Genomic DNA, 26,871 nt, shown 5'->3' with positions numbered 1-26,871 from the left:
ACATATTTATACTCTGGACCAGGCCATGTGAGCGGCGCGGGGCGCGGAGCGGGCGGTTTTGACGTGAGCGAGGAGTGGGTTTTAAAATTAGTCGGCGCGACGTCCGGAGCGAGAGTTCTCCTCCGCTCCAATCCACTCCAGGCCGCTCACAGTGGTTTAACACTGTTGATGTAATATATACATGCAGTACAATGCCAAAGCAACAGATGGCGATGTACAAACATGAAGGCCATTTTCAACCAATGAGAAGGGTGAACCTGTGATATCCTGTTCAGGCTTTGTCACTGTAGAGACGCCCACACTCACTCCTGTTAGAAAAAGTATCGACACCATTGTTGTTGACGTTAGCTTACATGCTAACGTTAATGGCAGCGACCATAGCATTGTGGCTCGGCTAGCCTATCATCGCTTAATAGAGCTAGTGAATGGATAAACAACGTTATTTAACATTGCAGAATGGCTACAATTACAATGCGGCTCAATACAAACAATTGTTAAGGGGCCCAGGGGGTGTAGACTGTTGTAGTTTGAGCTAATTTACACCATGCTCCAAAAAAAAAAAAAAAAATGCAGAGCGATCTGGCGCGGGGAGCGGGGAGCGCTCGATTCAAGGTGAGCGGGGAGCGAGCGGAGAGCGACTTGGGGGCGGGGTCAACATGAGCGATTAGCGGAGCGGACCAAGCTTTAAAGAGCGAAGAGCGGATTTCTCGGCCGCGCCGATCCGCTCACGTGGCCTGCTCTGGACGGTATTTTAGTATGAATGTGTGAATGAAAAAGTAAAACGTTCCTACATCCTGAACGATAGATAATTGATGTTGAATGGGCCATAGTAATGTCAATTTAGCAATACAATTAAAAAAGTTATAGCCCTGCAAAGGTGGTGAACATCTCCATAGACAAATAGTGCTGGCAGAGAGGCTACAAGGATGGATATAAGCTCCGGCAGAGAATGGGTTAAAATGTTTTTAAAGAAAATTTTATAAATAAATGTAAAAAGCGCAGCAACTATCCTTTTACATGGGTCAAAGTGACACAACATCACTTTCATTTCATAGCCGAAAATCTAATGCAAGCCTATCCCTGGAGCTGAAAAGAGCCAATAATTCAACAGCAACGGCATGGCAAAGACCGATATTTCGGAACCCAACTCTGGTGCGGAGAGAGGGATTTGCACTCAATCGAATGCACTGTTTGCAAATACGATTTTTTGTCATGGGTTGTTATATAATGTCATTGAGCATCCTGATGGCCTGGGGATAGAAGCTCCTTCTGAGTCTCTGTACTGGCCATGAGACTCCGGTAGCGCTTGCCTGACCGCAACAGTTCAAAGAGGCAGTTGTTTGGGTGACCAGAGTCTTTGATTATTCTCTTAGCTTTGGCCGTGCAACGCTTGTTATAAATGTCCTGGAGAGTGGGAAGCCCATCTCCAATTGTGCGTTCGGCTGAACGGGCCACACTCTGTAGGTTTTGTGCGGTGCTATTCCCAAAACAGGAGATGATGTTACCAGTCAGGATGCTCTCTATTGTGCATGACTAGAAGTTCTTAACACTTTGAGTGCCGGCCTCCGTGTCCTATTTACCCCGTTGAATGCCGCCACCCACTTCAATGATAGAGCTCTCATATTTGCGAACGCATAAACTATATCTTAAATTATGGCTATGTGTCTAATATGGCCGTCGCTTATCAATGACTTGTTTGCAGTCAGCATTGTCGAAACGGATTGTTTTTTAATTGGTTCATTTCCGTTTTATACCATTTTGAAAAACGCTTGTTTCTTGAAACTTTCAGAAGATTCTGTGATAATCGCCCTTTACTGGAATACACAAAACACACGTTGTCATTTTTCGGCCTATTTATGAATCGTTTTCAAATAAACGCTAGATTATCGATAGTATATGTGTACTTATGCACGCTATAGAAGCGGGCTGAAAAATCGATTCTCTTATTTCCTGATCAGCACACACACACACTCACAGCCACACACACATATGGGACACGTTGATATATAGGTGAAAACAGCTCTGATTATCCCAATACTGGTCAAATAGATTCCTTATCTCGGATCAGATGTTCTCCAAAAAGATTATTCCAATTCCTTATCGCCATTCCAAATATCGATCGTGTTTATTGATCCAACGCTGGGTACTGGAAAGATATATTCCACGCTGTTCTGATGGTCCACAATGAGTCCGATCGGCTCGGGTTACTTGCCTGAGAAGTAAAATGTGGATTCCGGACTCTTTTTTTGCTAAGCGTTTCATTCAGTCTAATCCAATGGGGTGCAGTACCATCCTGAGAGACGATAGGGGGTGGTATTTTCCCAATTCGAGCTCAAGAGAGAATGCCAGTGGTAACGTGAGGCTAGATTGATGAAATATGAATGGAAATCGCTAATAAAAAAAATAACGATTAACACTTTCAGAGCCCAAGCTTAACCTTGATTTACCAGTTGAATGCCCACCATCCACTTCAATGTTAGCGTTAAAAACGCCTAATCTATATTTTAAATGATGGCTATGTGTCTAATCTGCCCGTCGCTTATCAATGACTTGTTTTCCAGTCAACATTGTCGAAGCGGATTTTTTTTTTATCAGTTCATTTTCATTTTATAGCATTTTTAAAAGCCCTCGTTTTCAAGGAAAATATAAATATTCCATGATAAAAGACGTTTACTGGAATATTCTAGAATACACAAAAACGTTGTCTTTTTTTCGGCCTATTTATGAATCGTTTTCAAATAAACGCTAGATTATCGATAGTATATGTGTACGTATGCACGCTATATAGGCGATCTGAAAAATCGATTCTCTTATTTCCTGATCGCTCGCACAGCCACACAGCCACACACACACATAGGGGAAAAGCTTATATCTCCGTGAAAACAGGTCTGATTATCCTAAGACTGGTAAAATAGATTCCTTACCTGAGATCAGATGTTATCCAAAAAGATTATTCCAATTCCTGATCGCCATTCCAAATATCGATCATTTTAATTGATCTAACGCTACATACTGTACATATGTATTTCACGCTGTTCTGATGGTCCACAATGAATCCGATCGGCTCGGGTTACATGCCTGAGAAGTAAAATGTGGATTCCGGATTTTTCTTTTCTCATCCATTTTCATTGAGTGCATTACCATCTGGGAGACGATAGGGGGGCGGTTTTTTCACATCTGAGCTCCTACAGGGGCTGCATACCAACGGGAGACTCGGTTGATGAAATATGAATTCAGATCTCTAATAAAAAAATAAAACGCTAATAAACGTCGTGGGCATTGGGCTGATAAAACATGCTATGACGTCATGGGCACTGAAAGTGTTAAAAAAAACGGCATATCTCGTTCCTGGCACTCAACGGTTGGCATGAACTAACGAATTATGCCGTGGCTGGCACTCAAAGTGTTAAGGATCTTCTGACTCACTTTGAACTTCTCTCTAGCAACTAGCAACTTAAGGAGACATCTCCAAAACATCTCCAAAACATGCACTGAAATGAGTTTGTCCACAGTAACTCTATCCCTTCTTAGATAATAATAGAATAATAGATGGGACACATTATTGGGCTGAGCTGAGATGATTTGCTGGTGGTGGCAGTTGTAGAGAATATATTGTTTTTGTCGTCGGAAGTTATAACGTTTATATATGACGTTATATGCCTTGGCTTTTTTTTAATTTTTTTTTACGATTAGCTGATTAGCCCCTATTTTGTAATTGATGGATGAAAAAAAGGTTCAGACTTCAGACAGTGTGGGTTTTGATATGATTGACGGTATCATAAGCCTGCTGCTGACACAGGCTAGCATTGGTCTATTCAGAGCCTCAGGAGCAGAAGAGCAGTCCAATGTTTACAAAGGTTGTTAACACTTTCTTTGCCACGCTTATGTACATCCTTATACCATCCTCTGCCAGCTCTATTTGTCTATGGAGAAGTTCCCCTTCTTTGCAGGGCTATAACCTTTTAAATTGTATTGCTAAATTGACATTACTATGGCCCATTCAACATCAATTATCTATCGTTCAGGATGTAGGAACGTTATACTTTTTCATTCACATATTCATACTAAAATACGGTCTAAAGTATAAATATGTTTTTATCGTTTTCTGCAGCATTCTGCAGAACGTGATTTATAGCCCTAAATGCATTATATTGATGATCAAATACAGTTTGATAGCGATCGGCGCCAGATAAAAAATTTCAAATGGACGTGCTTCTAGAAGTTACTACTTATCATCTGATGTTGACCGGATGGGGGGGGGGGGTCGTTTATAATTCCGTGGCCAACGTTAGTTGATTCATGTAGTGTCGGTGATATGATCATTAGAGCAGTTTGTATCGAACACGGTAAAAATAAACGCTGAAACTTACCCCAGTCTCCTCGGGCCGTTGGGCGATGAGCGTGGAGCAAACAGATTCCTATTATGGGATGTTGAAATATGCGATCCATCTCCAGGTTGTATAATAGTATATACGTCCAAATCATGTTGTTTATCGAGTTATTGGTAACGGATCGCTATCCATTGTGTCGAGCTCGAGTCCCGGGACCTATAGCGAGTGATCGGACCGAATTTGGATGAGCACCAGTTTCCGTTTCCGGTTTGGGCGATCCGCCGATCGGCCACCAGATGTCGCTCTTGAACCGTTGGAGAGTTGAGAGGGGATCAACAGTAGATCTCAAGTCTCCGCGGGAGAAATATGATTGCGATCACAGATTTTTGAAATATTGATCTCAATGACGTGTTACGGCGTCATTGGCAGAATTAGCATGGCGGGGAATGACGTGTTAAGGCGTCTTGGCGATTAAAGTGTTAATGGTATCAAGCTAACTGGCTAAACTAGCATGCTAACGTTTTGCTGAGACTCAGCAGTGAAAAGAATGTCTGTCAGATCACAACTTGCCAAAGCTTTTTTATTTTCACGCTTGCAGGAGGGATTATGAGCTTAAAACGTGTAACTGACGAATGTATTGATATTTTTTATTTCCCCTGCGTCACGTCTTTTATGAAGAGCTCATAAATCCTGCTGGTATTTTCTGCTCTATATCTTGCTTCTAGCAAGTGGACGGCTTGTCTTGCTCAGGTCCCCGTGTTTTGATAATTTCCCATTCCGTAGCTGCATCTCATTGCATTGGTCTGCCCTCTTGTGGACATTATACGCAATAACACAGGCTGAAATACATTCTGACATGTAATTTGATATTTAAAATTATACTAAATATTCCAATATTTTCGAACTTGTGTGTTTTTGTTGGTCAATTTTGACAGCCCTACAGAAGACGACACATGTGAATATATGATTAGGCAGAAGGGGTGCGGTTGCTATCACATTTAAGCAGCGCTCCTCTGCATTAAGTGGTTGAAGATAGCTGCAAGCAATGCAGGTGTGTGCGTAAGCCTCTGTGCGATGAGAGGCAGAGAGAGAGAGTGAGCTGGGGATCAGCGTGCTGCGCTGTTCATCACTGCAGCAGTACAGCAGCCCTGGCTCTCTGTCTGTCCTGTACAGAGGCTGCTGACTGCCTGCCCCTCTGCCTTTCTCTGCCTGCCCGCCTGCCTGAAGAGGCTCTGCTGATGGTGCTCTCTTTGATTACTCCAAAATGAGAGAGAGAGAGAGAGAGAGAGAGACACAGACTGTGGATTTAGCAGAATCCACCCTGCAGCGAAGCAACAATCTTGAGAGCCCAGAAGCTGCCCCAGCACGTGTTTCTTCTTTGTGAAATGCCTCAGTTATTTTCTTTCTCTTTGTCATTGAAAAACCAGGCTGTGACCCCCCCCCCCCTCCCTGCACGGTGTTAGACCCCATCTCCCTTGTCGTGCATATGTAAGCGTTCCAGTCAACGTGTGGACCGTTCAGCCATGTCAGTGTGTTCAACTGTTCAGCCACGTCGGTGGGTGCAACTGTTCAGCCACGTCGGTGTGTTCAACTGTTCAGCCACGTCAACATGTGGACCATTCAGCTGCCTCCCATTTGTCGCAGTTCAACACTACGCCCTGTGTGATTTATTCAGGGTTAGTCAAGGTTACAAGTTCTCCCTACAGGAACTCTAGTCTGTAAACCAAGCAGCGATACGTAGTGTACTCGACCACTGACTGTCTAACTACAGCCGCATAGTTCATACAGTCAAATAGGGATGAGTTCCTCCTAAGCGTGCACACACACACACATGCACACACGCACATGCACACACACCAGATACCCGGATGTGTGCCTGGAGGCTAGGGCAAGAGGAGGAGGAAGGGGGGAAATGGAGAGATAATGGATGAGTCCAGAAAGGAGAGGTCAGCTGGAGTTGCCATGGTATGGAACCATAGTGGACTCAGCAGGGGGTTTAGCGCATGCATCCACTGCATCACTAACTAACACTGCTGCTGCTGCTCCACAGACCTGTGCGTTTAGCTCCATGATATCTCTGCATACCATTACGGAAGAGGGGGGGGGGGGGGGGGGGGGCTTTATGTTTTAGGGCTGACACTGTAGAGACTGTCAATCAGCTCCAGTCCTCCCGATTCCCTCGACCGGAGGAGACACTCCCTTCTCTCTCAGCCACGTCTCTCTCTCCGTGGCACACAGCCTCCAAACGACCTTCACATGGAACTGTGCCGCCTGGCTCTCTCACCAGCCACCCTCACTTAAACAATCCTGTTTAAACAATAGCTTTTTCTTTTTTTCCCTCTCCACCCCTCATTCTCTGCCCACCGCTCCACCACCACCACCCCAACAGGAGACCTGGGAGAATGCAGCTGAAATCTTGTAGTCATTACCATTTTTGCCTCCTAAATGATGGGCGCTTTTTTGTAGATCGCCAGGGAGAAGCCCTCTTCCCTTCCTTGTAAAACTGGTGACTGGCCGGTGGAACGGGGGGGTACTCTAAAATAACACACGGCACACTTGTACAGCCTCAAACATTGACATGAATACTCTCTGCACGTGCACGTCCTCTCGGCACGTGCACGTCCTCACAGCGGCCCCCAGATAGATTTAGCATTCTCGTCTCCCATGTGTGAAAATGGGATGCGCTCCACCAGCGAAGTGGGGGGGGGGGGGGGGTAAAGGAGTTGCATTGTGTCGAGGTAACGGTGTGTAGCAGCAGCAGCACGGACCATGCGGTGTGTTTGTATACATTACAGCAGTGCGTTTCCGCTGCCACATTATTATAGAGCACATGGGACATGTACCCATAGAGCGGGGCGGGCCGATTCATTATTATGGTTTTATCCTCCTTCCCAGTGTGATCGTATCTGGGATGAAATTATAAATGCTGTTGTGTCGGTGGTTCATGTGTCTGTTGTTTGAATATAACCTCGGGTTCATATTCAGATGAGAATCTTTATCGTGAAATGACATTGTTTAAAAAATTCACTCTTTACATGACTTTACATGCGATCTATTGGGTATTATTTGCCATGTGATTTTTTCAATCTCAATATCTCAAGCGATCATCATTATATATATTTACCAGAAACTAAATGTCCCCTTGTGATCATAGTGCTTTTAATTTCTGCGCCAGTCCTATGATGTAGCGTGTTAAAGCAATGTTCACACCAGTGACCTGATTGATTACGTCACTCCGACCTTCTCCGGTCCTGTTGTCATGCACACCTTCCACTCAACACACTCTCTTTCTCTCCCTCCCTCCCTCCCTCCCCTCCATGCAGTGCTATGCGTGTGCTACTGTCCAAGCTGCCCAGGCCGTGGATCGTAGATGAGAAGAAGGACGATGGTTACACTGCACTGCACCTGGCTGCCCTCAACAACCACGTGGAGGTGGCTGAGCTCCTTGTGCACCAGGTAACGACATGCTCACACGCACACACACACACTAGACACACACATATATATTCTCTCTTCCTCTCTTTTTCTTGCACGCACTCACACACTTGCTAACACACACACACACACACACACACACACACACACTCACTAGACACACATATATATTCTCTCTTCCCCTCTTTTTCTTGCACGCACTCACACACTTGCTAACACACACACACACTCACTAGACACACACATATTCTCTCTTCCCCTCTTTTTCTTGCACACACTTGCTAACACACACACACACTCACTAGACACACACATATATATTCTCTCTTCCCCTCTTTTTCTTGCACGCACTCACACACTTGCTAACACACATACACACACACACACACTCACTAGACACACATATATTCTCTCTTCTTCTTGCACGCACTCACACACTTGCTAACACACATACACACACACACACACTCACTAGACACACATATATTCTCTCTTCTTCTTGCACGCACTCACACACTTGCTAACACACATACACACACACACACACTCACTAGACACACATATATTCTCTCTTCTTCTTGCACGCACACTCACACACTTGCTAACACACACACAATCTTCACCAGCAACACAGGCTATTTTTCATGCATATCTAATCATGCAACCTGACATACAAACTCATTTATTCATTCCCCTAAGAGACCCCTACCCTCCACACACTGGTCCATGGCTGCAGCAGCCGGCCCTCCTGGCCCCCAGCGCTACGACACACCATTAAGAGCCGCCTCTCCTCCCTGCAGCCTGTAGGCCGCTTCAAGTAGCTACAACTGCTGTTTCTTTATTGAATCCATGCGGTGCAGCGGCTCTCCGGGGGGATTCCTCAGTGCTGCTGGGCCTTACGTCGCCCTCCTCCTCGTGATCGGAGGTCTGCTCCCCTCTGAGACTGCAGTGTGCTGCCTCGCTCCAGACGGACACATGCAGCGGTTACAGTAGCACTGACCCAACAGTGGAAAGTGGGTTAATGAGGATGAAGTGTGAGGCGGCGACGTCGCTGCGACATTCCAACATTGTGAGAACGCTACGCCGGCCGGGGGACGGCCTCCTCCTGCAATGGGCTGCTTCACACTCTGATGGCTCAGCTCTCTCTCTCTTCACAGCGATGCACCACGCTAGGAGGTGCACTGCAGATCCCCAGCCAGTTCCTCAGTCTTATTACTGGGAGAATTTACACACAGGCTGATCTCAATGTTTATCCCCCCCCCCCCCCTCCCTCTATCTCTCCAGCAGCGGTGTTGGCAATTGGAAATGACAATCACCTGCAAGTTGCAACATTACTCTAGGGTGGGATTTGTCTTGTATTATTATGGTGCATATTATAGACGGAACCTTTCAACTGATGTGAAGGTGAGGCATTGAGTTATGATGTGAAGGTGAAGCATTGAGTTATGAACTGAACCGTTTCTCTCCACATTTCTCTCTCAATCTCTTTTGTGTGTGTGCGTGTGCGTGCCCCTTCTGCTTCCTCCCTCCCAGGGCAGCGCCAGCCTGGACGTCCAGAATGTCAACCAGCAGACGGCCCTGCACCTCGCTGTGGAGCGCCAACACACTCAGATAGTCCGGGTGAGGGTGTCCTCCTTTCCCTCCACTCCCTCACTCCTCCCATTAATTGTAGATCCTATCTGCAAGTTATGTCTCTTGTCTGCCCCTCATTCTGGACCGAGTACAAAAGGGAGGGGAGGAACATCAAAGCGGCCCCTAGGTTTAATATAAACTGCTGGATATCCTGTAGCTGAACGAGCCCCTGGGTTCAGATTGACACTCTGCCAGGGAAACACACTCTGGGAGGCAGTGAGGAGTTGACTCATTTGGTGTAGTGTTAGATGGAGAGATTGCCACGTCGCCATCTTGTGGAGCTGAGGAGAAATGCAGCTTCTTAGGATGGCAAGAATTTTCTGCTGCATTCAGACTGGCGGCAGAGCGGATATCATTATTTTTTAATGAAAGGTAAAAATCTGCTAATGCCAACGATGGCGAAGGCTAAATGCACCGCAGGCACAGAGTTGGCATATTTCAACTTCTGCCTGGACTGTCAAACTGGATGTAGAGCCTGTCAAAATGTGGCTCTTCCTGTTCCTTGTACAACAGAACTAAAACTTTTCCTGACATGTGATTTGCATGAATAATTGTATTCTTACCAACGACTTCCCAGTAAGTTGAAAGGACCCTACTGGTGTCATTTTGACTTCTCACCATTACTGGTGATTTCCCCCGTCTTCTATATGTGTAGGTGTTTACACTATGCTTTAATAGTTTTTAGCTCCCAGCCGCTCTGGGTTATTAGCTCCCACTTTCCCAGGTGTCTGGATTATTAGCTCCCAGGTGTCTGGGTTATTAGCTCCCAGGTGTCTGGGTTATTAGCTCCCAGGTGCTCTGGGTTATTAGCTCCCAGGTGTCTGGGTTATTAGCTCCCAGGTGTCTGGGTTATTAGCTCCCAGGTGTCTGGGTTATTAGCTCCCAGGTGTCTGGGTTATTAGCTCCCAGGTGTCTGGGTTATTAGCTCCCAGGTGTCTGGGTTATTAGCTCCCAGGTGTCTGGGTTATTAGCTCCCACTCTCCCAGGTGTCTGGGTTATTAGCTCCCAGGTGTCTGGGTTATTAGCTCCCACTCTCCCAGGTGTCTGGGTTATTAGCTCCCAGGTGTCTGGGTTATTAGCTCCCAGGTGTCTGGGTTATTAGCTCCCCGGTGTCTGGGTTATTAGCTCCCAGGTGTCTGGGTTATTAGCTCCCAGGTGCTCTGGGTTATTAGCTCCCAGGTGTCTGGGTTATTAGCTCCCAGGTGTCTGGGTTATTAGCTCCCAGGTGCTCTGGGTTATTAGCTCCCAGGTGTCTGGGTTATTAGCTCCCAGGTGCTCTGGGTTATTAGCTCCCAGGTGCTCTGGGTTATTAGCTCCCAGGTGCTCTGGGTTATTAGCTCCCAGGTGCTCTGGGTTGATGGAAGTGGAGCTGGAGCCACTCGTATCAAATTGACGAGGCTCTCAGTTTAGGCGTAACGCTGGGCTCGATACAAGTGCACCCTCTGTTTCTAGTTTCCCTGCAAGGGACCGGTTTCCGTGGCTGCACCCCACGTCTCTGGCTGGCCCTGGTTGCACGTTGCACACAAATTAGCTACTCGATTTAGCTTTTGATTTAACTTTTGTTGACCTCTACTTTGGTTCCGCCCTCCGAGCTGTCAATCATAACAAAGCCAAAGAGAGTTCTAATACACTTTCGAGTGCTGCCTTTCAGAGGGGAGACGGCGAAACACACTTACTGCATAGAATAGAATAGAATAGAATAGAAATACTTTTATTATTCCGTGGGAAATTTGACACTGCAAATCGCTCAACATTTAAACATTTAGACAGGACAGGCCACGAATTAGAATAATAACACAAATCAAATCAAGTTGCCTAGGATAAGAGTAGAGTAAAATAGAATAAGAATGAAATAAAATAAAATATACAGTAAATAAATACAGTAAAAATATACTGAGCATGGGGGAAGGGGGGGGGTACAGGTAGTAAAAAACAACACAGCAGTGTAAACAGACTAGCATGTTGCTTGTCCTTGTAACAAGAAGCTTGACAAATGTTTGAAAAACAGTGGAATAATAAAGAAACATGTGTGTCTTAACTAGCACAAGTCTGAAATAAGCACAAGTCTGAATGAGCACAAGTCTGAAATGAGCACAAGTCTGAAATGAGCACAAGTCTGAAATGAGCACAAGTCTGAATGAGCACACGTCTGAAATGAGCACACGTCTGAAATGAGCACACGTCTGAATGAGCACACGTCTGAAATGAGCGAAGCGGCAGGGCAACAGCATACAGTCCTTGCATGAGCTGATCCAGCAATTTTCTCCACTGGAGGCTGCGGCCTCTGGACCCACCCTGGTCATGATGTCAGAGCAGCGCCACAGAGGGACTCTAATGTCAGGGACCGACATCTGCAAATAAAAAGAAAATGCTAGATGGCAGCATAACACTTTTCTGCTGTGCGATTTTTAATGACCAGGATTAATAGGTCAATTAGGTGTAATTAGGGATGCCCCCCGAAACCCGGTTCTAAACGGGAACCGGTACTAAATTAGAAGAAACCGGAGTATTGATAAGCTCCGACATTTTCGGTTCTGCTATTGATACTCGAGACATTATGGATTTTTTTTCCGAGGAATTTAAATGTTGCGAACTATCTCTCCTCTCTCTGTCTGCAGGAGAAGCGGGGCTGTTAGTTTACACACACTCGCGAGCGACACTCACACAAATGCACATACGGGTACTTGGCTCCGTACTGAAGCGCGCAGCACACAGACTGAGCTCTGCGTTCATCATGGCGGAGAGAACAAAACGAAAGTCTGGGTACACTTTACGAAAGTCGATGCCGACAACGCACGTTGCCACAAGTGCAATAAAACATTTGCAAGTAAGGGTGGCAATACAAGCAATTTGTCAAAACATCTGTTGTCAAAACATAAGATTAGTCTGCAGAAATGCGCCGTTTTCGACAGCTTTGCTCGCAGTGTTCCATCTCCATCCACGTCCACTGCAGGTAAGCCAAGATACAGAGTGAGCTAGGCTAATAACGAATTATTACGAATAGGCTAATAAATTAAATATAATTGCTTAGCTAATTGTTTAGCTACAAATATATTTGAAAGATGACAACTTTTTATAGATCGTCAATCGTCATCAGGCTGAGGCTGCAGCCACCATGTCCCAGCCCACCCCTCCTCCCTCTACCACCACCGGTCCCAGCCAAGCCCGAAGTCCCTTCACCCTAGCTATAATATTTATTTATAACGTTATATAAAAGAACATTGCTGCTGCTGTTGCTGAAGAAATAATATTTATTTATTTATAAAGTTATAAATAATAAAGCAATGTCGATTTTGTTCTTAATTAATTGTATTTCTTTCTTGCAAAATAATAAAAAAGAACCGTTAAGAGTATCGATAAAGTACCGAACCGTTAACACATTGGTTGCCAACAACGAGAAACTCGTTGTTGGCCGCCATGCGTTGGTTGCCAATAACGAGATTTCTCGTTATTTAATCGTTATTTCTTTTATTAGCGATATCCATTCATTTTTCATCCGTCCAGCCTGACATTATCATTGGGAATGGCTCTGAGCTCGAAAAGGGCAAATACCGCCCCCTATCGTCTCCCGGATGGTAATGCACATCATTGGATTGGATTGAGTGAAAAAGTGCATCAGAGAAAAACTCCGCCCCAAGGTTTCAAGTGCGGCACAAATAAATGATTTTTCAGCCTGCTTTTGTATCGTGCATAAGAACACAAATACTCTCGATAATCTAGTGTTTATTTGAAAACTATTCATGTTTTGTGTATTCAAATGGCTATTTTTGCGGAATTTCTCTGAAATTACTAGAACTTTCTGAAACTATACTCTTATTCAAAACGGTATAAAACGGAAATGTACTGATTAAAAAAACAATCTGTTTCATACATGTTGACTGCTAGCAAGTCATTGATAAGCGACGGGTGTATTAGACACATAGCCATAATTTAAGATATCGTTTATGCGTTCGCAAATGTGCTCGTCCTCCCATTCATTAACGTGGTGGCATTCACACGATAAATCGCCATATCCGGCTGGCAACCAATGTGTTAAAGGAAAACTCCAACATTTTGGGAAATTAGCTTATTTAACATCTTCCCTGGAGTTAGACAAGAAGATACATACCTTTTTTGTCTCTGTGCATGCATTAGGCTTAGGGAACAGCCGCTCCGTTAGCGTAGCTTAGCTTCATCACTGGAAGTTGGTCAGACTTGTACCCTGACGTTCCCTACAGTCACGAAATACACTCCAAATACAACTCCAAAACGTTCCTGTAAACATGTTGTGACCTGTGTATTTACCACATGGAGAAATAAAAACTAATTGAATTCGACAATTACGTTTTCTAAGCAAATATACTCGGAACTATTTTTTGCCTAACCACTCCTCTCTGGGCGCTCCTCTCTGGGAAGATACCGCCCCCTATCGTCTCTCCCTGTGTAACTGCACCTCATTACTTTAGATTGATGCAGGGGGGAGTGGTCAGTTTGCCTATTGCTTATTAACAGCGGAGGAGTGCTGCCGAGTGCTTCCGCGTTTTCCCTGATTGGCTGCGACACGCCCCGCGGCAGGCGCCGCGGAGCGGAGCGGCAGAGCTTGCGGCATTATGTAGCCGTAATCCGCCATGATTTTCATTCGAAGCTTAGCTCACCTGGCAGCGCTGCGATCCTGCGGTCCGTTGGTGACGAGTTTGAATCCCATACATTTTTTTTTTTTTTTTTTTACGTGTATTCTTTCGCCGGTTAAGGTTAGGCATGGTTAAGGTTAAGGTTAGGCATTGTTTCGGAGTTGGTTAAGGTTAGAAGGGTTAAGTTTAGGCGCTGTTAAGGAGCTGGTTAAGGTTAGAGTTTGTCTTAGAGAATGGCAATATTCTTTCTATGGTTAAGGTTAAGGTTAGGCATGGTTAAGGTTAGGCATTGTTTCGGAGTTGGTTAAGGTTAGAAGGGTTAAGTTTGGGCGCTGTTAAGGAGCTGGTTAACACTTTGGTTGCCTAAGGTTAAATTAATGATATACCATAGATTGCCAGCGCTATTTGTCTATGGAGAAAGTCCCCTTCTTTGCAGGGCTATAACTTTTTAAATTCTATTGCTACATTGCCATTATTAGGGCCCATTCAAAGTCCTATATGTATTGTTCATTGTGTAGCAACGTTAAACTTTTTCATTCACATATTCATAGTAAAGTATGGTCTAATGTATAAGTATGTTTTCATCTCTTTCTGCAGCTTTCTCCAGAACGTGATATATAGCCCCAAATGCATTATATTGATGATGAAATACAGTTTGATGGCAATCAGCGCGATATAAAAAATTCCAACTAGACGTACTTCTAGAAGTTACTACACGTCATCTGATGTTGACCGGATGGGCGAGGGGGCGTTTATAATTCCGTGGGCAGCGTTATACCAATCATCTAATGTGGGTCAAATGTTGATAATATCAGTTATTATCGAAGACGGTAACGTTACACGCTGAAACTCACCCCAGTCTCCGCACGCCGTTGGGCGATCATCGTCGAGTAGAAATTTTATCATTATGGGATATATTATTACCCGGTCCATCTCCAGCTTGTATAATGGTATATACGTCCAAATCATGTTGTTTATCGAGTTATTGGCAATCGATCGCTATGTAGAGTGACGAGCTAGAGTCACGGGACATGTACCGAGTGGCCGGAAGCAATACGGACGTCTAGCAAAACCTCTAGTGCGCTTCCTGTTAAGCGCTTGCGCCGATCGGCCACCAGATGGCGCTCCTGAACCGCCAGAGAGCTCAGTGGGTCCTGCTGGTGGATCTCAGGCCAGCGGAGGGACATTATGAATCCGATCGCAGATTTTTGAAATATTGATATAAAGACGACGTACAGCGTCCCCCGGCAACTTTAGCATGGCCAGCAAAGACGTCTAAAGACGGCTCCCGGCACCCAAAGTGTTAAGGTTAGCGTTTGTCTTAGAGAATGGCAATAGACAGCCTATTTCCGCACTGCCGCTCTCTCGCGCTGCCGCGGTCACATGGTCACATTGTCACATTCTTGCACTCCTCCGCTGTTAAAAAGCAACACGCGGTCAGTTTCCTCATTTTACTTTTCCGTCGAGGCATCTGAAGAGACCAAGTGACCATCAGAACAGCGACGATTATGTATTTACAGTACCAACACTGTAATCAATAAGCGTGATCGATATTTGGAATGGCGATCAGGAATTTGAATAATCTTTTTGGATAACATCTGATCTCGGGTAAGGAATTTATTTTACCAGTCTTGGGATAATCAGACCTGTTTTCACGGAGATATAAGCTTTTGCCCTATGCGTGTGTGTGTGTGTGCGCGGTGATCGATATACTATCGATAATCTAGCGTTTATTTGAAAACTATTCATAAACAGGCAGAAAAATGACAGTTTTTGTGTATGCTAGAATATTCCAGTAAATGCCATTTATCACGGAATCTATATATTTTCCTTGAAAACGAGGGCTTTTCAAAATGCTATAAAACTAAAATGAACAGATACAAAACCATTCAGTTTCGACAATGTTGACTGCAAACAAGTCATTGATAAAGATTAGACACATAGCCATAATTTAGGAGAGAGAAAATGCGTTCACAACACTATCATTGAAGTGGGTGCTGGCATTCAACGGGGTTTCCAATGTTAAATGGCTGGCACTCAAACTGTTAAGGACTCTTTGTTTTTTGGAAAGTACAATGTTCTCTTGACTAGACTGAGCAGAATATGCTGTCCCCCCTTGGCTTTTTCAAACCGCTGCATTGTGAACACAGCGTGACAGATGACACTGAGAGTACCAACCTCATCAGGCACCTGTTGTGCAGCGGTAGAATGACAGCGTTTGTTTTTTTCTCCGGTGATTAAACTTGTCCCGTCTGTCGGCCCGTCTTTTTGAAAGTGTCTTCTCTGTGGACAGCTGCTGGTGCGAGCGGAGGCCAAGCTGGACGTGCAGGACAAGGACGGGGACACGCCGCTCCACGAGGCCCTGCGCCACCACACTCTGTCCCAGCTCCGTCAGCTGCAGGACATGCAGGACGTCAGCAAGGTGGAGCCCTGGGAGCCTTCCAAGAACACGGTGTGCACCACCACACACACAAGCACGCACACACAAACACAAGCACACAAACACACACACACACACACACACACACACACAGACAAACACACAAGCACACACACAAGCACAAGCACATACACAAACACACACAAGCACACACACAAGCACACACAAGAATGCACACGCACAAACACACAATCACACACAAACACATGAGCACACACATGCACAAACACACAAGCACATACACAAACACACAAGCACACACACAAACACACAAGCACACATAAACCACATAAACACATCCCCACATACACACACACACATAAAAACACACACAAATATACACACACATAAACACCCCCCAACACACACACATAAACAAACACATAAACACCCCCCCCCCCCCCCCCCCCCACATTAGTTCTCTCAGCTATAACGGAACGTAGACCAAATGCGTCCACATTTTTATAGGATTCTAGCACATTTTCATAACAATAGCGAATATTACCGTTTTCATTGAGGTTTCTTACAAAATAACGATGCTTTATGTTGTCCTTTATATGCCGATTATCATTAAAATCTTAAATTCTACCATATGTCCCCCTTTAGGCAACATATGTAACGCTACCAGCTAGTGTTGTCCAAAATATTGAAGTATCGATACATATCGATACTGAATATTTAAAATGGTTTCGATACTCATTTCCCAAAATACCGTAGTATCTGCAGTATCGGTACCAGCTGGCGAGTGTTCTACCTCAAGTTGTTGACGCGCTGTTCAGAGCATGCTTGCCCCTCCGCCTCCTCCGAGTCCAGCCCTCCCCCTCAGAGCCGTCTTCAGTTTGTAAATAAACATTTTAGCTGAGTGAAGATGGCAAATGCAGAGCCTCCGCAACTTGTGCTTGTGGATAAAGAAAACAGCAGAAGTGCTGTTTGGAGGTACTTCGGGTTTGAGTAAACAACGAAGGACAAGCTAAAGCTGCCCCAATGCTATTTGCAAGCTGTGTTAGAGCAGTGCCAACGAGGATCTCTATAAAGAAATGAGAGGTTCGTGACAGCTTCTCTTTCAACGTCACTGTGACTGAAGCATTAAACCATTACTTACTTACTTAGGCCTTTTTATTCCTTTCGGAACATAGGCCATTGATGAAAAGTTTCCACCCCCGTCTGTCTTGCGCCATCCTCTCCAGCTGTTTCCACGTCAGTCCCCTTGTCTTGAGTTCCTGCTCAGTGTCTCTTCTCCAGGTGTTTTTGGGTCTTCCTCTGCCTCGCTTGCCTTGTGGGTTCCAGGTTAATGCCTGTTTGGTTATTGCGGTTTTGTGTCTTCGAAGTGTGTGCCCAATCCAGCTCCATTTTCTCCTGGTCAGCTGGACCTCCACTGATTCTTGCTTGGTGCATTCCCACAGCTTGATGTTGGTGATTGTGTTTGGCCAGAAGATCCTGAGGATACGTCTCAGACAATGGTTGATGAAGGTCTGCAGTTTATTGTTGATGTTAGTGGTGGTTTTCCAGGTTTCAGAGCGATATAGCAGAATGGATTTGACATTGGAGTTGAAGATTTTGAGCTTGGTGTTGAGTTTGATGTTTCGGGTTTTCCATATCTTGTTTAACATGTTGAATGTTGCTCTTGCTTTTCCTATTCTTGCCCTTACGTCTTCCTCAGTCCCGCCATCAACAGCTATAACACTACCCAAGTATGTGAATTTGTCAACCTCTTCCAGTGTCTGGCCCCCGATGGTTATGGGGTTTGTGCTTTTATTATTGACTCTGATTACTTGAGTTTTTTGTCCATTTATTTTGAGCCCAAGTCCAGCTACAGTTGTTTCTAGCAGCTGGGTTTTGTCTTGCATCTGTTGATGGTTGTGTGAGAGTAGTGCGATGTCATCCGCAAAGTCCAGGTCTTCGAGGTGCTCCGTTAGACTCCACTGGATGCCAGTCTTTTTATTGGTTGTGGTTTGCCTCATGATCCAGTCGATGCATAGGAGGAAGAGGAAGGGGGAAAGTAGGCAGCCCTGTTTCACGCCGGTGAGCACTTTGAAGTGTTCTTGTGCACATCCGTTATGTAACACTTGGCATTTCATGTCCTGATACATGTTCTTGATTATGCTGATGTATTTTTTAGGGATTCCATAGTGTGCCATGAGTTTCCAAAGCAGCTTGCGGTCTACACTATCGAATGCCTTTTCAAAATCTATGAAATTGACATAGACAGGTGCGTGCCATTCTATGGATTGCTCGATGATGATCCTGAGGGTGGCAATTTGGTCAGTGCACGATCTACCGTTCCTGAAACCGGCTTGGTTTTCTCTCAGTTCATCATCGACCCCTTTTCGCAGTCTGTCCAAGATAATGCGGTTGAAAACTTTGCCTGGTGTTGAGAGCAACATAATCCCACGATAGTTGTTGCAGTTCTTAAGGTCTCCTTTCTTGGGTATAATAGCAATGAGCCCGTCCTTCCAGTCTGTTGGTACATTTCCTTCTTTCTCCCAGATCCTTTTGATCAGCTGGTGTAGCATGGTGGCTGAGGTTTCAACGTCTGCCTTTAAAGCTTCTGCTGGAATGTTAACTTAAATCTTAAATTAAACCATTAACTCTAGTTTAATACATGATACGTTGTCTACTGATGGCGCATAATATCAACAGCTGATTCGTTGTAACGTTAGAGCTAGCTACTGCTAGCCGTTAGCTCCGTTAGCTTAGCTGGCCACTTTTACAATTACTGCATGGAAACGGAGTAACGTTAACGTTTAAACGTTATGTCGAGGTCATACAATACTACAGTCGACATAAGGTTAACGTTACCCCGTATCCATGAAGTGTTTAAATAGCAGCAATCTTGTTGAAAATGTAACGTTACTAAAATGCTCCGAGCATAGCCCCTCTCTCTCTCTCTCTCTCTCTCTCTCTCTCTCTCTCTCTCTCTCTCTCTCTCTCTCTCTCTCTCTCTCTCTCTCTCTCGCTCTTGTTATCTTTAAATGAAAATCGAAACTGTTACTAACTGTAATACAAACAGTTCAGTTTGTCAGGTACATGCAACACAGATTACAGTGTTTACATCTGTCTGCTTGGGAAAATACCATGTTCTGCATCTGCAATTAAAATGATTGAAGTGGGATGAACAGTTATTTTTAAATGTGTGATCTAAAGATAAACAAAGGGTTTTAAAAGTGTTATATTTATCTTCTCTTATAGTACCAGAGAGAAGCTGAGGAGAATCAACCAGCAACAAAAGCTAAATTTGTTTAAAAAAAAATATATATATATATATATATATATATTTTTTTTTTTTATATCGAAATGGTATCGAAGTATCGATACTTTTCAAGGTATCAAAGTCGAAATTCCAGTATCGTGACAACACTACTACCAGCGCACTTTTGTTAAGATAATTAGTTTACCGTTCGCGGTCGCTATACCGAGGTCGCAGTAATAGTTTACCACTGTTCAGATCACGGCGAAGAATAGACACATCCCAGTGACCTGTGACCTGTGCTAAGGATCTTGGGAAATGTATTCATGTAGTTTTCAACATTTTCACCTTTTTAATTTTAAACCAATGCTGCCATCTACTGACAACAGAAAGTGTTGTCTATCGTCACTTCCGTATACAGCGTCGCCCGAAACCCATTCTAGAGATTCCCACTTTTTACTGGGAATGGGGCGTGGCCGTATTTGGTCCCAGACAATAAAAGTGGCTGCGATTGGTCACTGTGACGTTAGCTGTGTTCTTCATCCATGCACCACCGCTTAGAGGTTTCTTTGGGGGGGGTTGGCAGTTTCACAAACACAGAATGGTAGGAAAGCAGGGTTGTAACTACCGGGCTCTCGGACCCCCGCATGGGCTACTGGTGCGTACATACACATACATACATAGATGCATACATGTACACACACACATTTTAAATACTTTATTTGAATCCACATATTATAACAGAGTACATGTGAATTCAGGATGTAATCAGGTGCAGCCATTACATTTGTCTGAGGGAGAAACATGTAGAGGAGGTAGAGTTTAGGCAGGCATGAGTCAAACCACATAAAGGCAGATAATGATTCTGAGATGCAGATGGACTCGTTGTTCCACAAGAGATAGTTAGCAGTAACTTGAGGCCTGACCTGGTGTCATGGTCTGCGAGTCAGCGGATAGTTTATTTTATAATTGCCGGTGCCCTGGGAGTATTCAGTGGAGGAGGCTTATGAAAGGAAAAAGCTTAGATGTGGCAGATTTGTCAGCAGAAACTGAACAGCGAGGATGGAAAGCTAGGATATCCTTCTAGGGTAGAAGTAGGATGCATCATTATTGGGATAGTTTGGGTTTCCTGGGTAGAGTTTGCGAAACGTGGTAAATTAGTTGTCGGAAGAAGCATTGAAAGTAAGTCAGTGGATTTGGTCGAGGAGAAATAATGTCAGCTGGGGGCCAAAGTAAACAAAGGGTTAAGACTGTTTAACCTGTGATATTGTTATCAGTAATAGTTCTGTTTTCAACGTAAGCCTGTTTTTGGGATTCGAACAACGTTTTTCGAACGGACGTTTGAACCATCGTTTTTAATCATGCAAAAAAGTTGCTCCTAAATGCTTTTTCTTGTTCAGTACTGTCGAGTCTTAGCACACATTTACTCATATAACGTAGCGCATATGCGCACATTGCTGCGATTATTAAGAGTACTGACTACGTCGGGGTGACAGGGGCGACAGTGGCTCGAGAGGTAGAGCAGTCTGGCAATCCGGAGGTTCCCGGTTCGATTCCCGCTCCTCACGGGCAGCGTGTCGATGTGTCCTTGAGCAAGACACTTAACCCCTAATTGCTCCCGATGAGCAGGTTGGCATCTTGCATGGTTGCCTCTGCTGTCGGTGTGTGAATGTGTGAGTGAATGTGTGAGTGAATGGGTAAAATGTGAGTAACAAATTGTAAAGCGCTTTGGATAAAAGCGATATATAAAAAAGCAGCCATTTACCATTTACACTGGTCACGGGAGGCTTCAATAACGTTTGGATGATAATCCATTTTGTGAATACATTTGTTGAAACATCTTTGTTGGCCGACGGCTCCTGCTATCTTAACGTTAGCAAGCTAAAGAGCTGCTCTGCATAGCTTAAATAACGTTGTGCATAACTTACCTGTGTAATGTTAAGAAACTTGTGTTTAGCTGGGAAAGCATCAGTATCACTGCATACACTTGGTTTAATCCAAACGTCCATTCAGAAACGTTGTATTATGAAATAAGATGGGTGATTGAATAGTGACTCACAAACTCTTTTTTGCATGACTAATTCATTTCCTGATATGACGGTGACCCGTCCTCATCTCACTAGACTGTGTTGTTGTGACCTGTGTTCGCGCGTGACTTTCGAATTATTGTAAACACAACATAGTACTGTGGTATTCTGATATATAACGAAACGTAGACCAATCGCAGCCACTCTTATTGTCTGGGACCAAATATGGCCACGCCCCATTCCCAGTAAAAAGTGGGAATCTCTAGAATGTGTTTTGGGTGACGGTGTATACGGAAGTGCCTCTCAAGGTGACTATAGACAACACTTTCTGTTGTCTGTAGATGGCAGCATTGGTTTAAAATTAAAAGGTGAAAATGTTGAAAACTACAATACATTTCCCAAGACCCTTAGCACAGGTCACTGGGATGCGTCTATTCTTCGACGTGATCTGAACAGTGGTAAACTATTAATGCGACCTCAGTATAGCGACCGCGAATGGTAAACTAATTATCTTAACAAAAGTGCGCTGGTAGCGTTACATATGTTGTCTAAAGGGGGACATATGGTACAATTTAAGATTTTAATGATAATCGGCATATAAAGGACAACATAAAGCGTCGTTAATTTGTAAGAAGCCTCAATGAAAACGGCGCAGGGTAAGTAATATTCGATATTGTTATGAAAATGTGATAGAATCCTATAAAAATGTGGACGCATTTGGTCACCGTGACGTTATCACATTCTGATATATATTTTTCGTGTACATTTTTTTTTTTTTTTTAGTATTGATGAGCTCTGACGTTATTGGTACTGCTATCGGTAGTCTAGGAGCGGATTAGCTACGGAGCTAACAGAGTGTACCACTATGAATTGAAAATGGGTGACCCTGATGTAAACAAGACAAACGTATTTCTCTGGTCTGCATCCCCTTAACAATTGTGTGTATTGAGCTGTACTGTATTATACCCATTCTGCAATCTGTTAGTTTCAAGTTTCTTTATTAGTTGTCATACAGAAGTACAGAATACTTTTATACAAAATGCTTCTTTCTGTTTCGCTCCAGAGACTGTGCTAGGCAAAAATAGATAATAAAATAAGTATAGCAAGTATAAAATAGAAGTCAAGTACGTAGACAAAAATGTTCAGTATATACATATATACAATGCTCTATGTAGAGTAGATGTAATTGAGTTACCATACAATATACTATACAGTGCAAAGCAGAAGTGGGATGAGGTACAATTTAGGTACAATATAATTTACAGTAAGGTGTAATGAGGTATGGGTTGTAGTGCAAATTCTTTACTGATAAATATAAAGTGTGCTTAGGTGTACTAAAGTGGTTAAAGTGGGTGCTTCAGTGAGTTGTATGTTTAAAGTGAGTGTGTGCGTGTGGATGTGTGTGCTGTGAGTGCATTTGATGGTTGTTACATAGTGTTATTGTTCGTTGAGCATCCTGATGGCCTGGGTATAGAAGCTTCTTCTGAGTCTTTCTGTGCTTGCCATGAGACTCCTGTATCGCTTGCCTGACCGCAGCAGTTCAAAGAGGCAGTTGTTTGGGTGGCTCGAGTCTTTGATAATTCTCTTAGCCTTGCCCATGCACCGCTGGTTGTAAATGCCCTGGAGAGTGGGAAGCCCCCTCCAATTGTGCGTTCGGCTGAGCGGGCCACTCTCTGTAGTCTGCAACGGTCTTGTGCTGTGCTATTCCCAAACCAGGAGGTGATATTGCCAGTCAGTATGCTCTCTATTGTGCATGAGTAGAAGTTCTTAAGGATCTTCTGACTGAATTGGAACTTCCTTAGGCGTCTGAGGAAGTAGAGGTGTTGCTGTGCCTTCTTCACAACACTGTCAATGTGTGAGGTCCATGTCAAGTCCTCGGATATGTGGACTCTGAGGTACTTAAAACTGTTCACTCTCTCAACCGGTGCCCCGTCTTAGTCTTATTAACTAAAAGATTTTAACAAAATAAAAAGCAGCAGCACTATTGGATAACTGAGTCATGTTTGCTATGCATTTCTTTCTTTAGGGGAGTAGGACATTTGTTTCACAGTTTTAGCATGATGTTTTATAGATGGCTAGGTTAAACACAGGTTTTTGTTTTTAACACATTGGTTGCCAGCCGGATATGACGATTTATCGCTTGGATGCCAGCACGTTAACACTTTGGTCGCCAGGCTTATATTCATAATAAACCATCCCACGCCAGCTCTATTTGTCTATGGAGAAGTTCCCCTTCTTTGCAGGGCTATAACTTTTTAAATTGTATTGCTAAATTGACATTACCATGGCCCATTCAACGTCAAGTATCTATTGTTCAGGGTGTAGCAACGTTATACTTTTTCATTCACATATTCATACTAAAATACGGTCTAAAGTATAAGTATGTTTTATCGTTTTCTGCAGCATTCTCCAGAACGTGATTTATAGCCCTAAATGCATTATATTGATGATCAAATACAGTTTGATAGCGATCGCCGCGAGATAAAAAATGTCAAATGGACGTGCTTCTAGAAGTTACTACTTATCATCTGATGTTGACCGGATGGGGGGGGGCGTCGTTTATAATTCCGTGGCCAACTTTAGATGATTCATCTAGTGGGTGATATGATCATCAGAGCAGTTTATATCAAACACGTTAAAAAAAAAAACGCTGAATCTCACCGTAGCTTCCTCGTAGCGTTGGGCGATGGGCGTGGAGCAGAAATATTCCTATTATGGGATGTAGAAATATGCGATCCATCTCCAGGTTGTATAATAGTATATACGTCCAAATCATGTTGTTTATCGAGTTATTGGTAACGGATTGCTATCCATTGTGTCTAGCTCGAGTCCTGGGACTATTAGCGAGTGATCGGACCGAATTGGAATGAGCACCAGCTTCCGTTTCCTGTTTCCGGTTTGGGCGATCCGCCGATCGGCCACCAGATGGCGCTCTTGAACCGTTGGAGAGTTGAGAGGGGATCAACAGTAGATCTCAAGTCTCCGGGGGAGAAATATTGATATATTGAAATTTTGAAATATTGATCTCAATGACGTGTTACGGCGTCATTGGCAGAATGAGCATGGCGGGGAATGACGAGTTTAGGCGTCCTTGGCAGAGAAAGTGTTAAGCATCCACCAACATAAAAAAATTTAAAAAAGGTGTTTATAACTATTATAAAACCCAGCTCAAAACAGCTCGTTTGGCTGCTCAGACCTTTCCTTAGGATGGTCTTGGGGGCGTGGTCAGATCACGGTTGATTGACAGCTCCCTTTCAGTGCCCTTTGGCAGAATGAGCATGGCGGGGAATGAAGTGGTAAGGCGTTTTTGGCGACCAAAGTGTTAATCAATGGGAGGACAAGCACATTTGCGAGCGATTAAACCATATATATTTTTTTAATCCACTTTTTCTCCTTATTTTTCTATTTTTCTCTCATCCCAATTTCGCCTCGCCAATTCTCCCTTCAATTCTCCCCTCACCTGTCTCGAACGTTGCTAGACTATGCAGTGAGGATGAAGCCTTGCATCACGTGTCCCCTCCGGTACACGAGGAGGCAGCCGTCGCATCTTTTCACCTGTACAGCGCAATCTCTCAGTGGCGAGGAGTAGCACGTGGGAGGCTCAGGCTGCCCCCGTTACTTCCTGATTCTGCTGTACAGGCGCACCAACCGACCTGTAGGAGTCGCTGTCCACAACGTCCAATCCCCACCCACCAGCTTTCCCACCCCTAACACTGCCAATTGTGTTAGTATGAACGACCAGCCAAGCTGGTAGCAACGCAGAGAGCTGGGCTCGATCCCAGCATCTCCTGCGTTAGTGGCGAGCGCCTTGCCCACTGCGCCACTTAGCCGCCCCGCGATTAAACTATATCTTAAATTATGGCTATGTGTCTAATACACCCGTGACTTGCTTGCAGTCAACATGTACGAAGCGGATTGTTTTTTCATCAGTACATTTCCGTTTATACTGTTTTGAATACAAGTATAGTTTTGGAGAGTTCTAGAAAGAAAAAAAGATTCTGCGAAAATAGCCATTTACTGGAATACACAAAACACGTTGTCATTTTCCGGCTGATTTATGAATCGTTTTCAAATAAACGCTAGACTATCGAGTATTTGTGTTCTTATGCACGATACAAAAGCGGGCTGAAAATCATTTATTCGTGCCGTGCCTAACGCCACACACACACAGACGTTGTGAACGCTGTGAAAAACAACTCTGATTAACCCAAAACTGGTAACATAGATTCCTTACCTCAGACCATCAGATGTTCTGCAAAAAGAGGAATGCAATTCCTGATCGCCATTCTAAATATTGATTGTGTTTATTGATCCAACGTTATAGTCCGAAACGCATAATCGAAAGCTGCTCCGAGCCTCGCCAGTGAATCTGGTAACAGACACTGCTTACCAGAGATGGGGAAACCCTGGACCGGAGTTTTTCTCTGATGCACTTTTTCACTCAATCCAATCCAATGATGTGCATTACCATCCGGGAGACGATGGGGGGCGGTATTTGCCCTTTTCGAGCTCAGAGCCATTCCCAATGATAACGTCAGGCTCGACGGATGAAAAATGTATGGATATCGCTAATAAAAGAAATAACGATTAAATAACGAGAAATCTCGTTGTTGGCAACCAATGTGTTAAGAGGGGGGGTTTGATTTGATTTGATTGAAGTTTATTTCAAATATGCAACACAACAAACAAACATCAAGTACAGATATAGCCTTAAGCCGTTCAAATAATAAATGTATACATTTTTTTTTTTAATAATAATCATCTAAAATAACCAATAAGAGTATCGATAAAGTACCGAACCCTTAAGCAGTATCGATAAGAGTAGTAGTATCGATAAAATCCTAACGATACCCATCCCTACTGGTGATATGCTGGCTCTCACTATCTATCTATCTACATGTTGAGTTGTGGTGGCCATTAGGGGCCATGTGGTAGAGTACTGTAGCATCGGCATTGTCAACACTTGGAGCTCACTTGATGGGGCACGGTTCTGTTGAAGTTGGCAATGCTGTGTGTGGGCCATTAATGGCTATGTAATACATTCATAGTGTGTAGATCCATTACTATAAGTATGCATAGGTATGTTAGACCTTCTTTTGGCAATAGGATTGGGTTTCTTCATTGAGCGCTTATCCTTATCATTAACATATTAATTGCCAAAAACGAGAATTCTCGCTTCTGTGCGCCAACAGTTCAGTGCCAAAAAAAC

General features: G+C 44.0%; 1 protein-coding gene across 4 annotated transcripts in view; it reads left to right on the top strand.

The window, feature by feature from the left end:
• The window catches only part of mib1 (MIB E3 ubiquitin protein ligase 1), a 185,627-nt gene that overhangs the window by 141,741 nt on the left and 17,015 nt on the right, over positions 1 to 26,871 (top strand). For all 4 annotated transcript variants that reach the window (XM_084326843.1, XM_084326842.1, XM_084326841.1 and 1 more), the window contains exons 13-15: positions 7,655 to 7,787; positions 9,300 to 9,386; positions 16,302 to 16,460. In XM_084326843.1, coding sequence (XP_084182969.1) covers positions 7,655 to 7,787; positions 9,300 to 9,386; positions 16,302 to 16,460 — 379 coding nt within the window. The remainder of the gene's footprint in view (positions 1 to 7,654; positions 7,788 to 9,299; positions 9,387 to 16,301; positions 16,461 to 26,871) is intronic.

Source organism: Notolepis coatsorum, assembly GCF_963971535.1.
Source record: "Notolepis coatsorum genome assembly, chromosome: 13".
Taxonomy (NCBI): Eukaryota; Metazoa; Chordata; class Actinopteri; order Aulopiformes; family Paralepididae; genus Notolepis; species Notolepis coatsorum.
The sequence above is the reverse complement of the archived record's forward strand: the minus strand, read 5'-3'. Positions and strand labels throughout refer to the sequence as shown.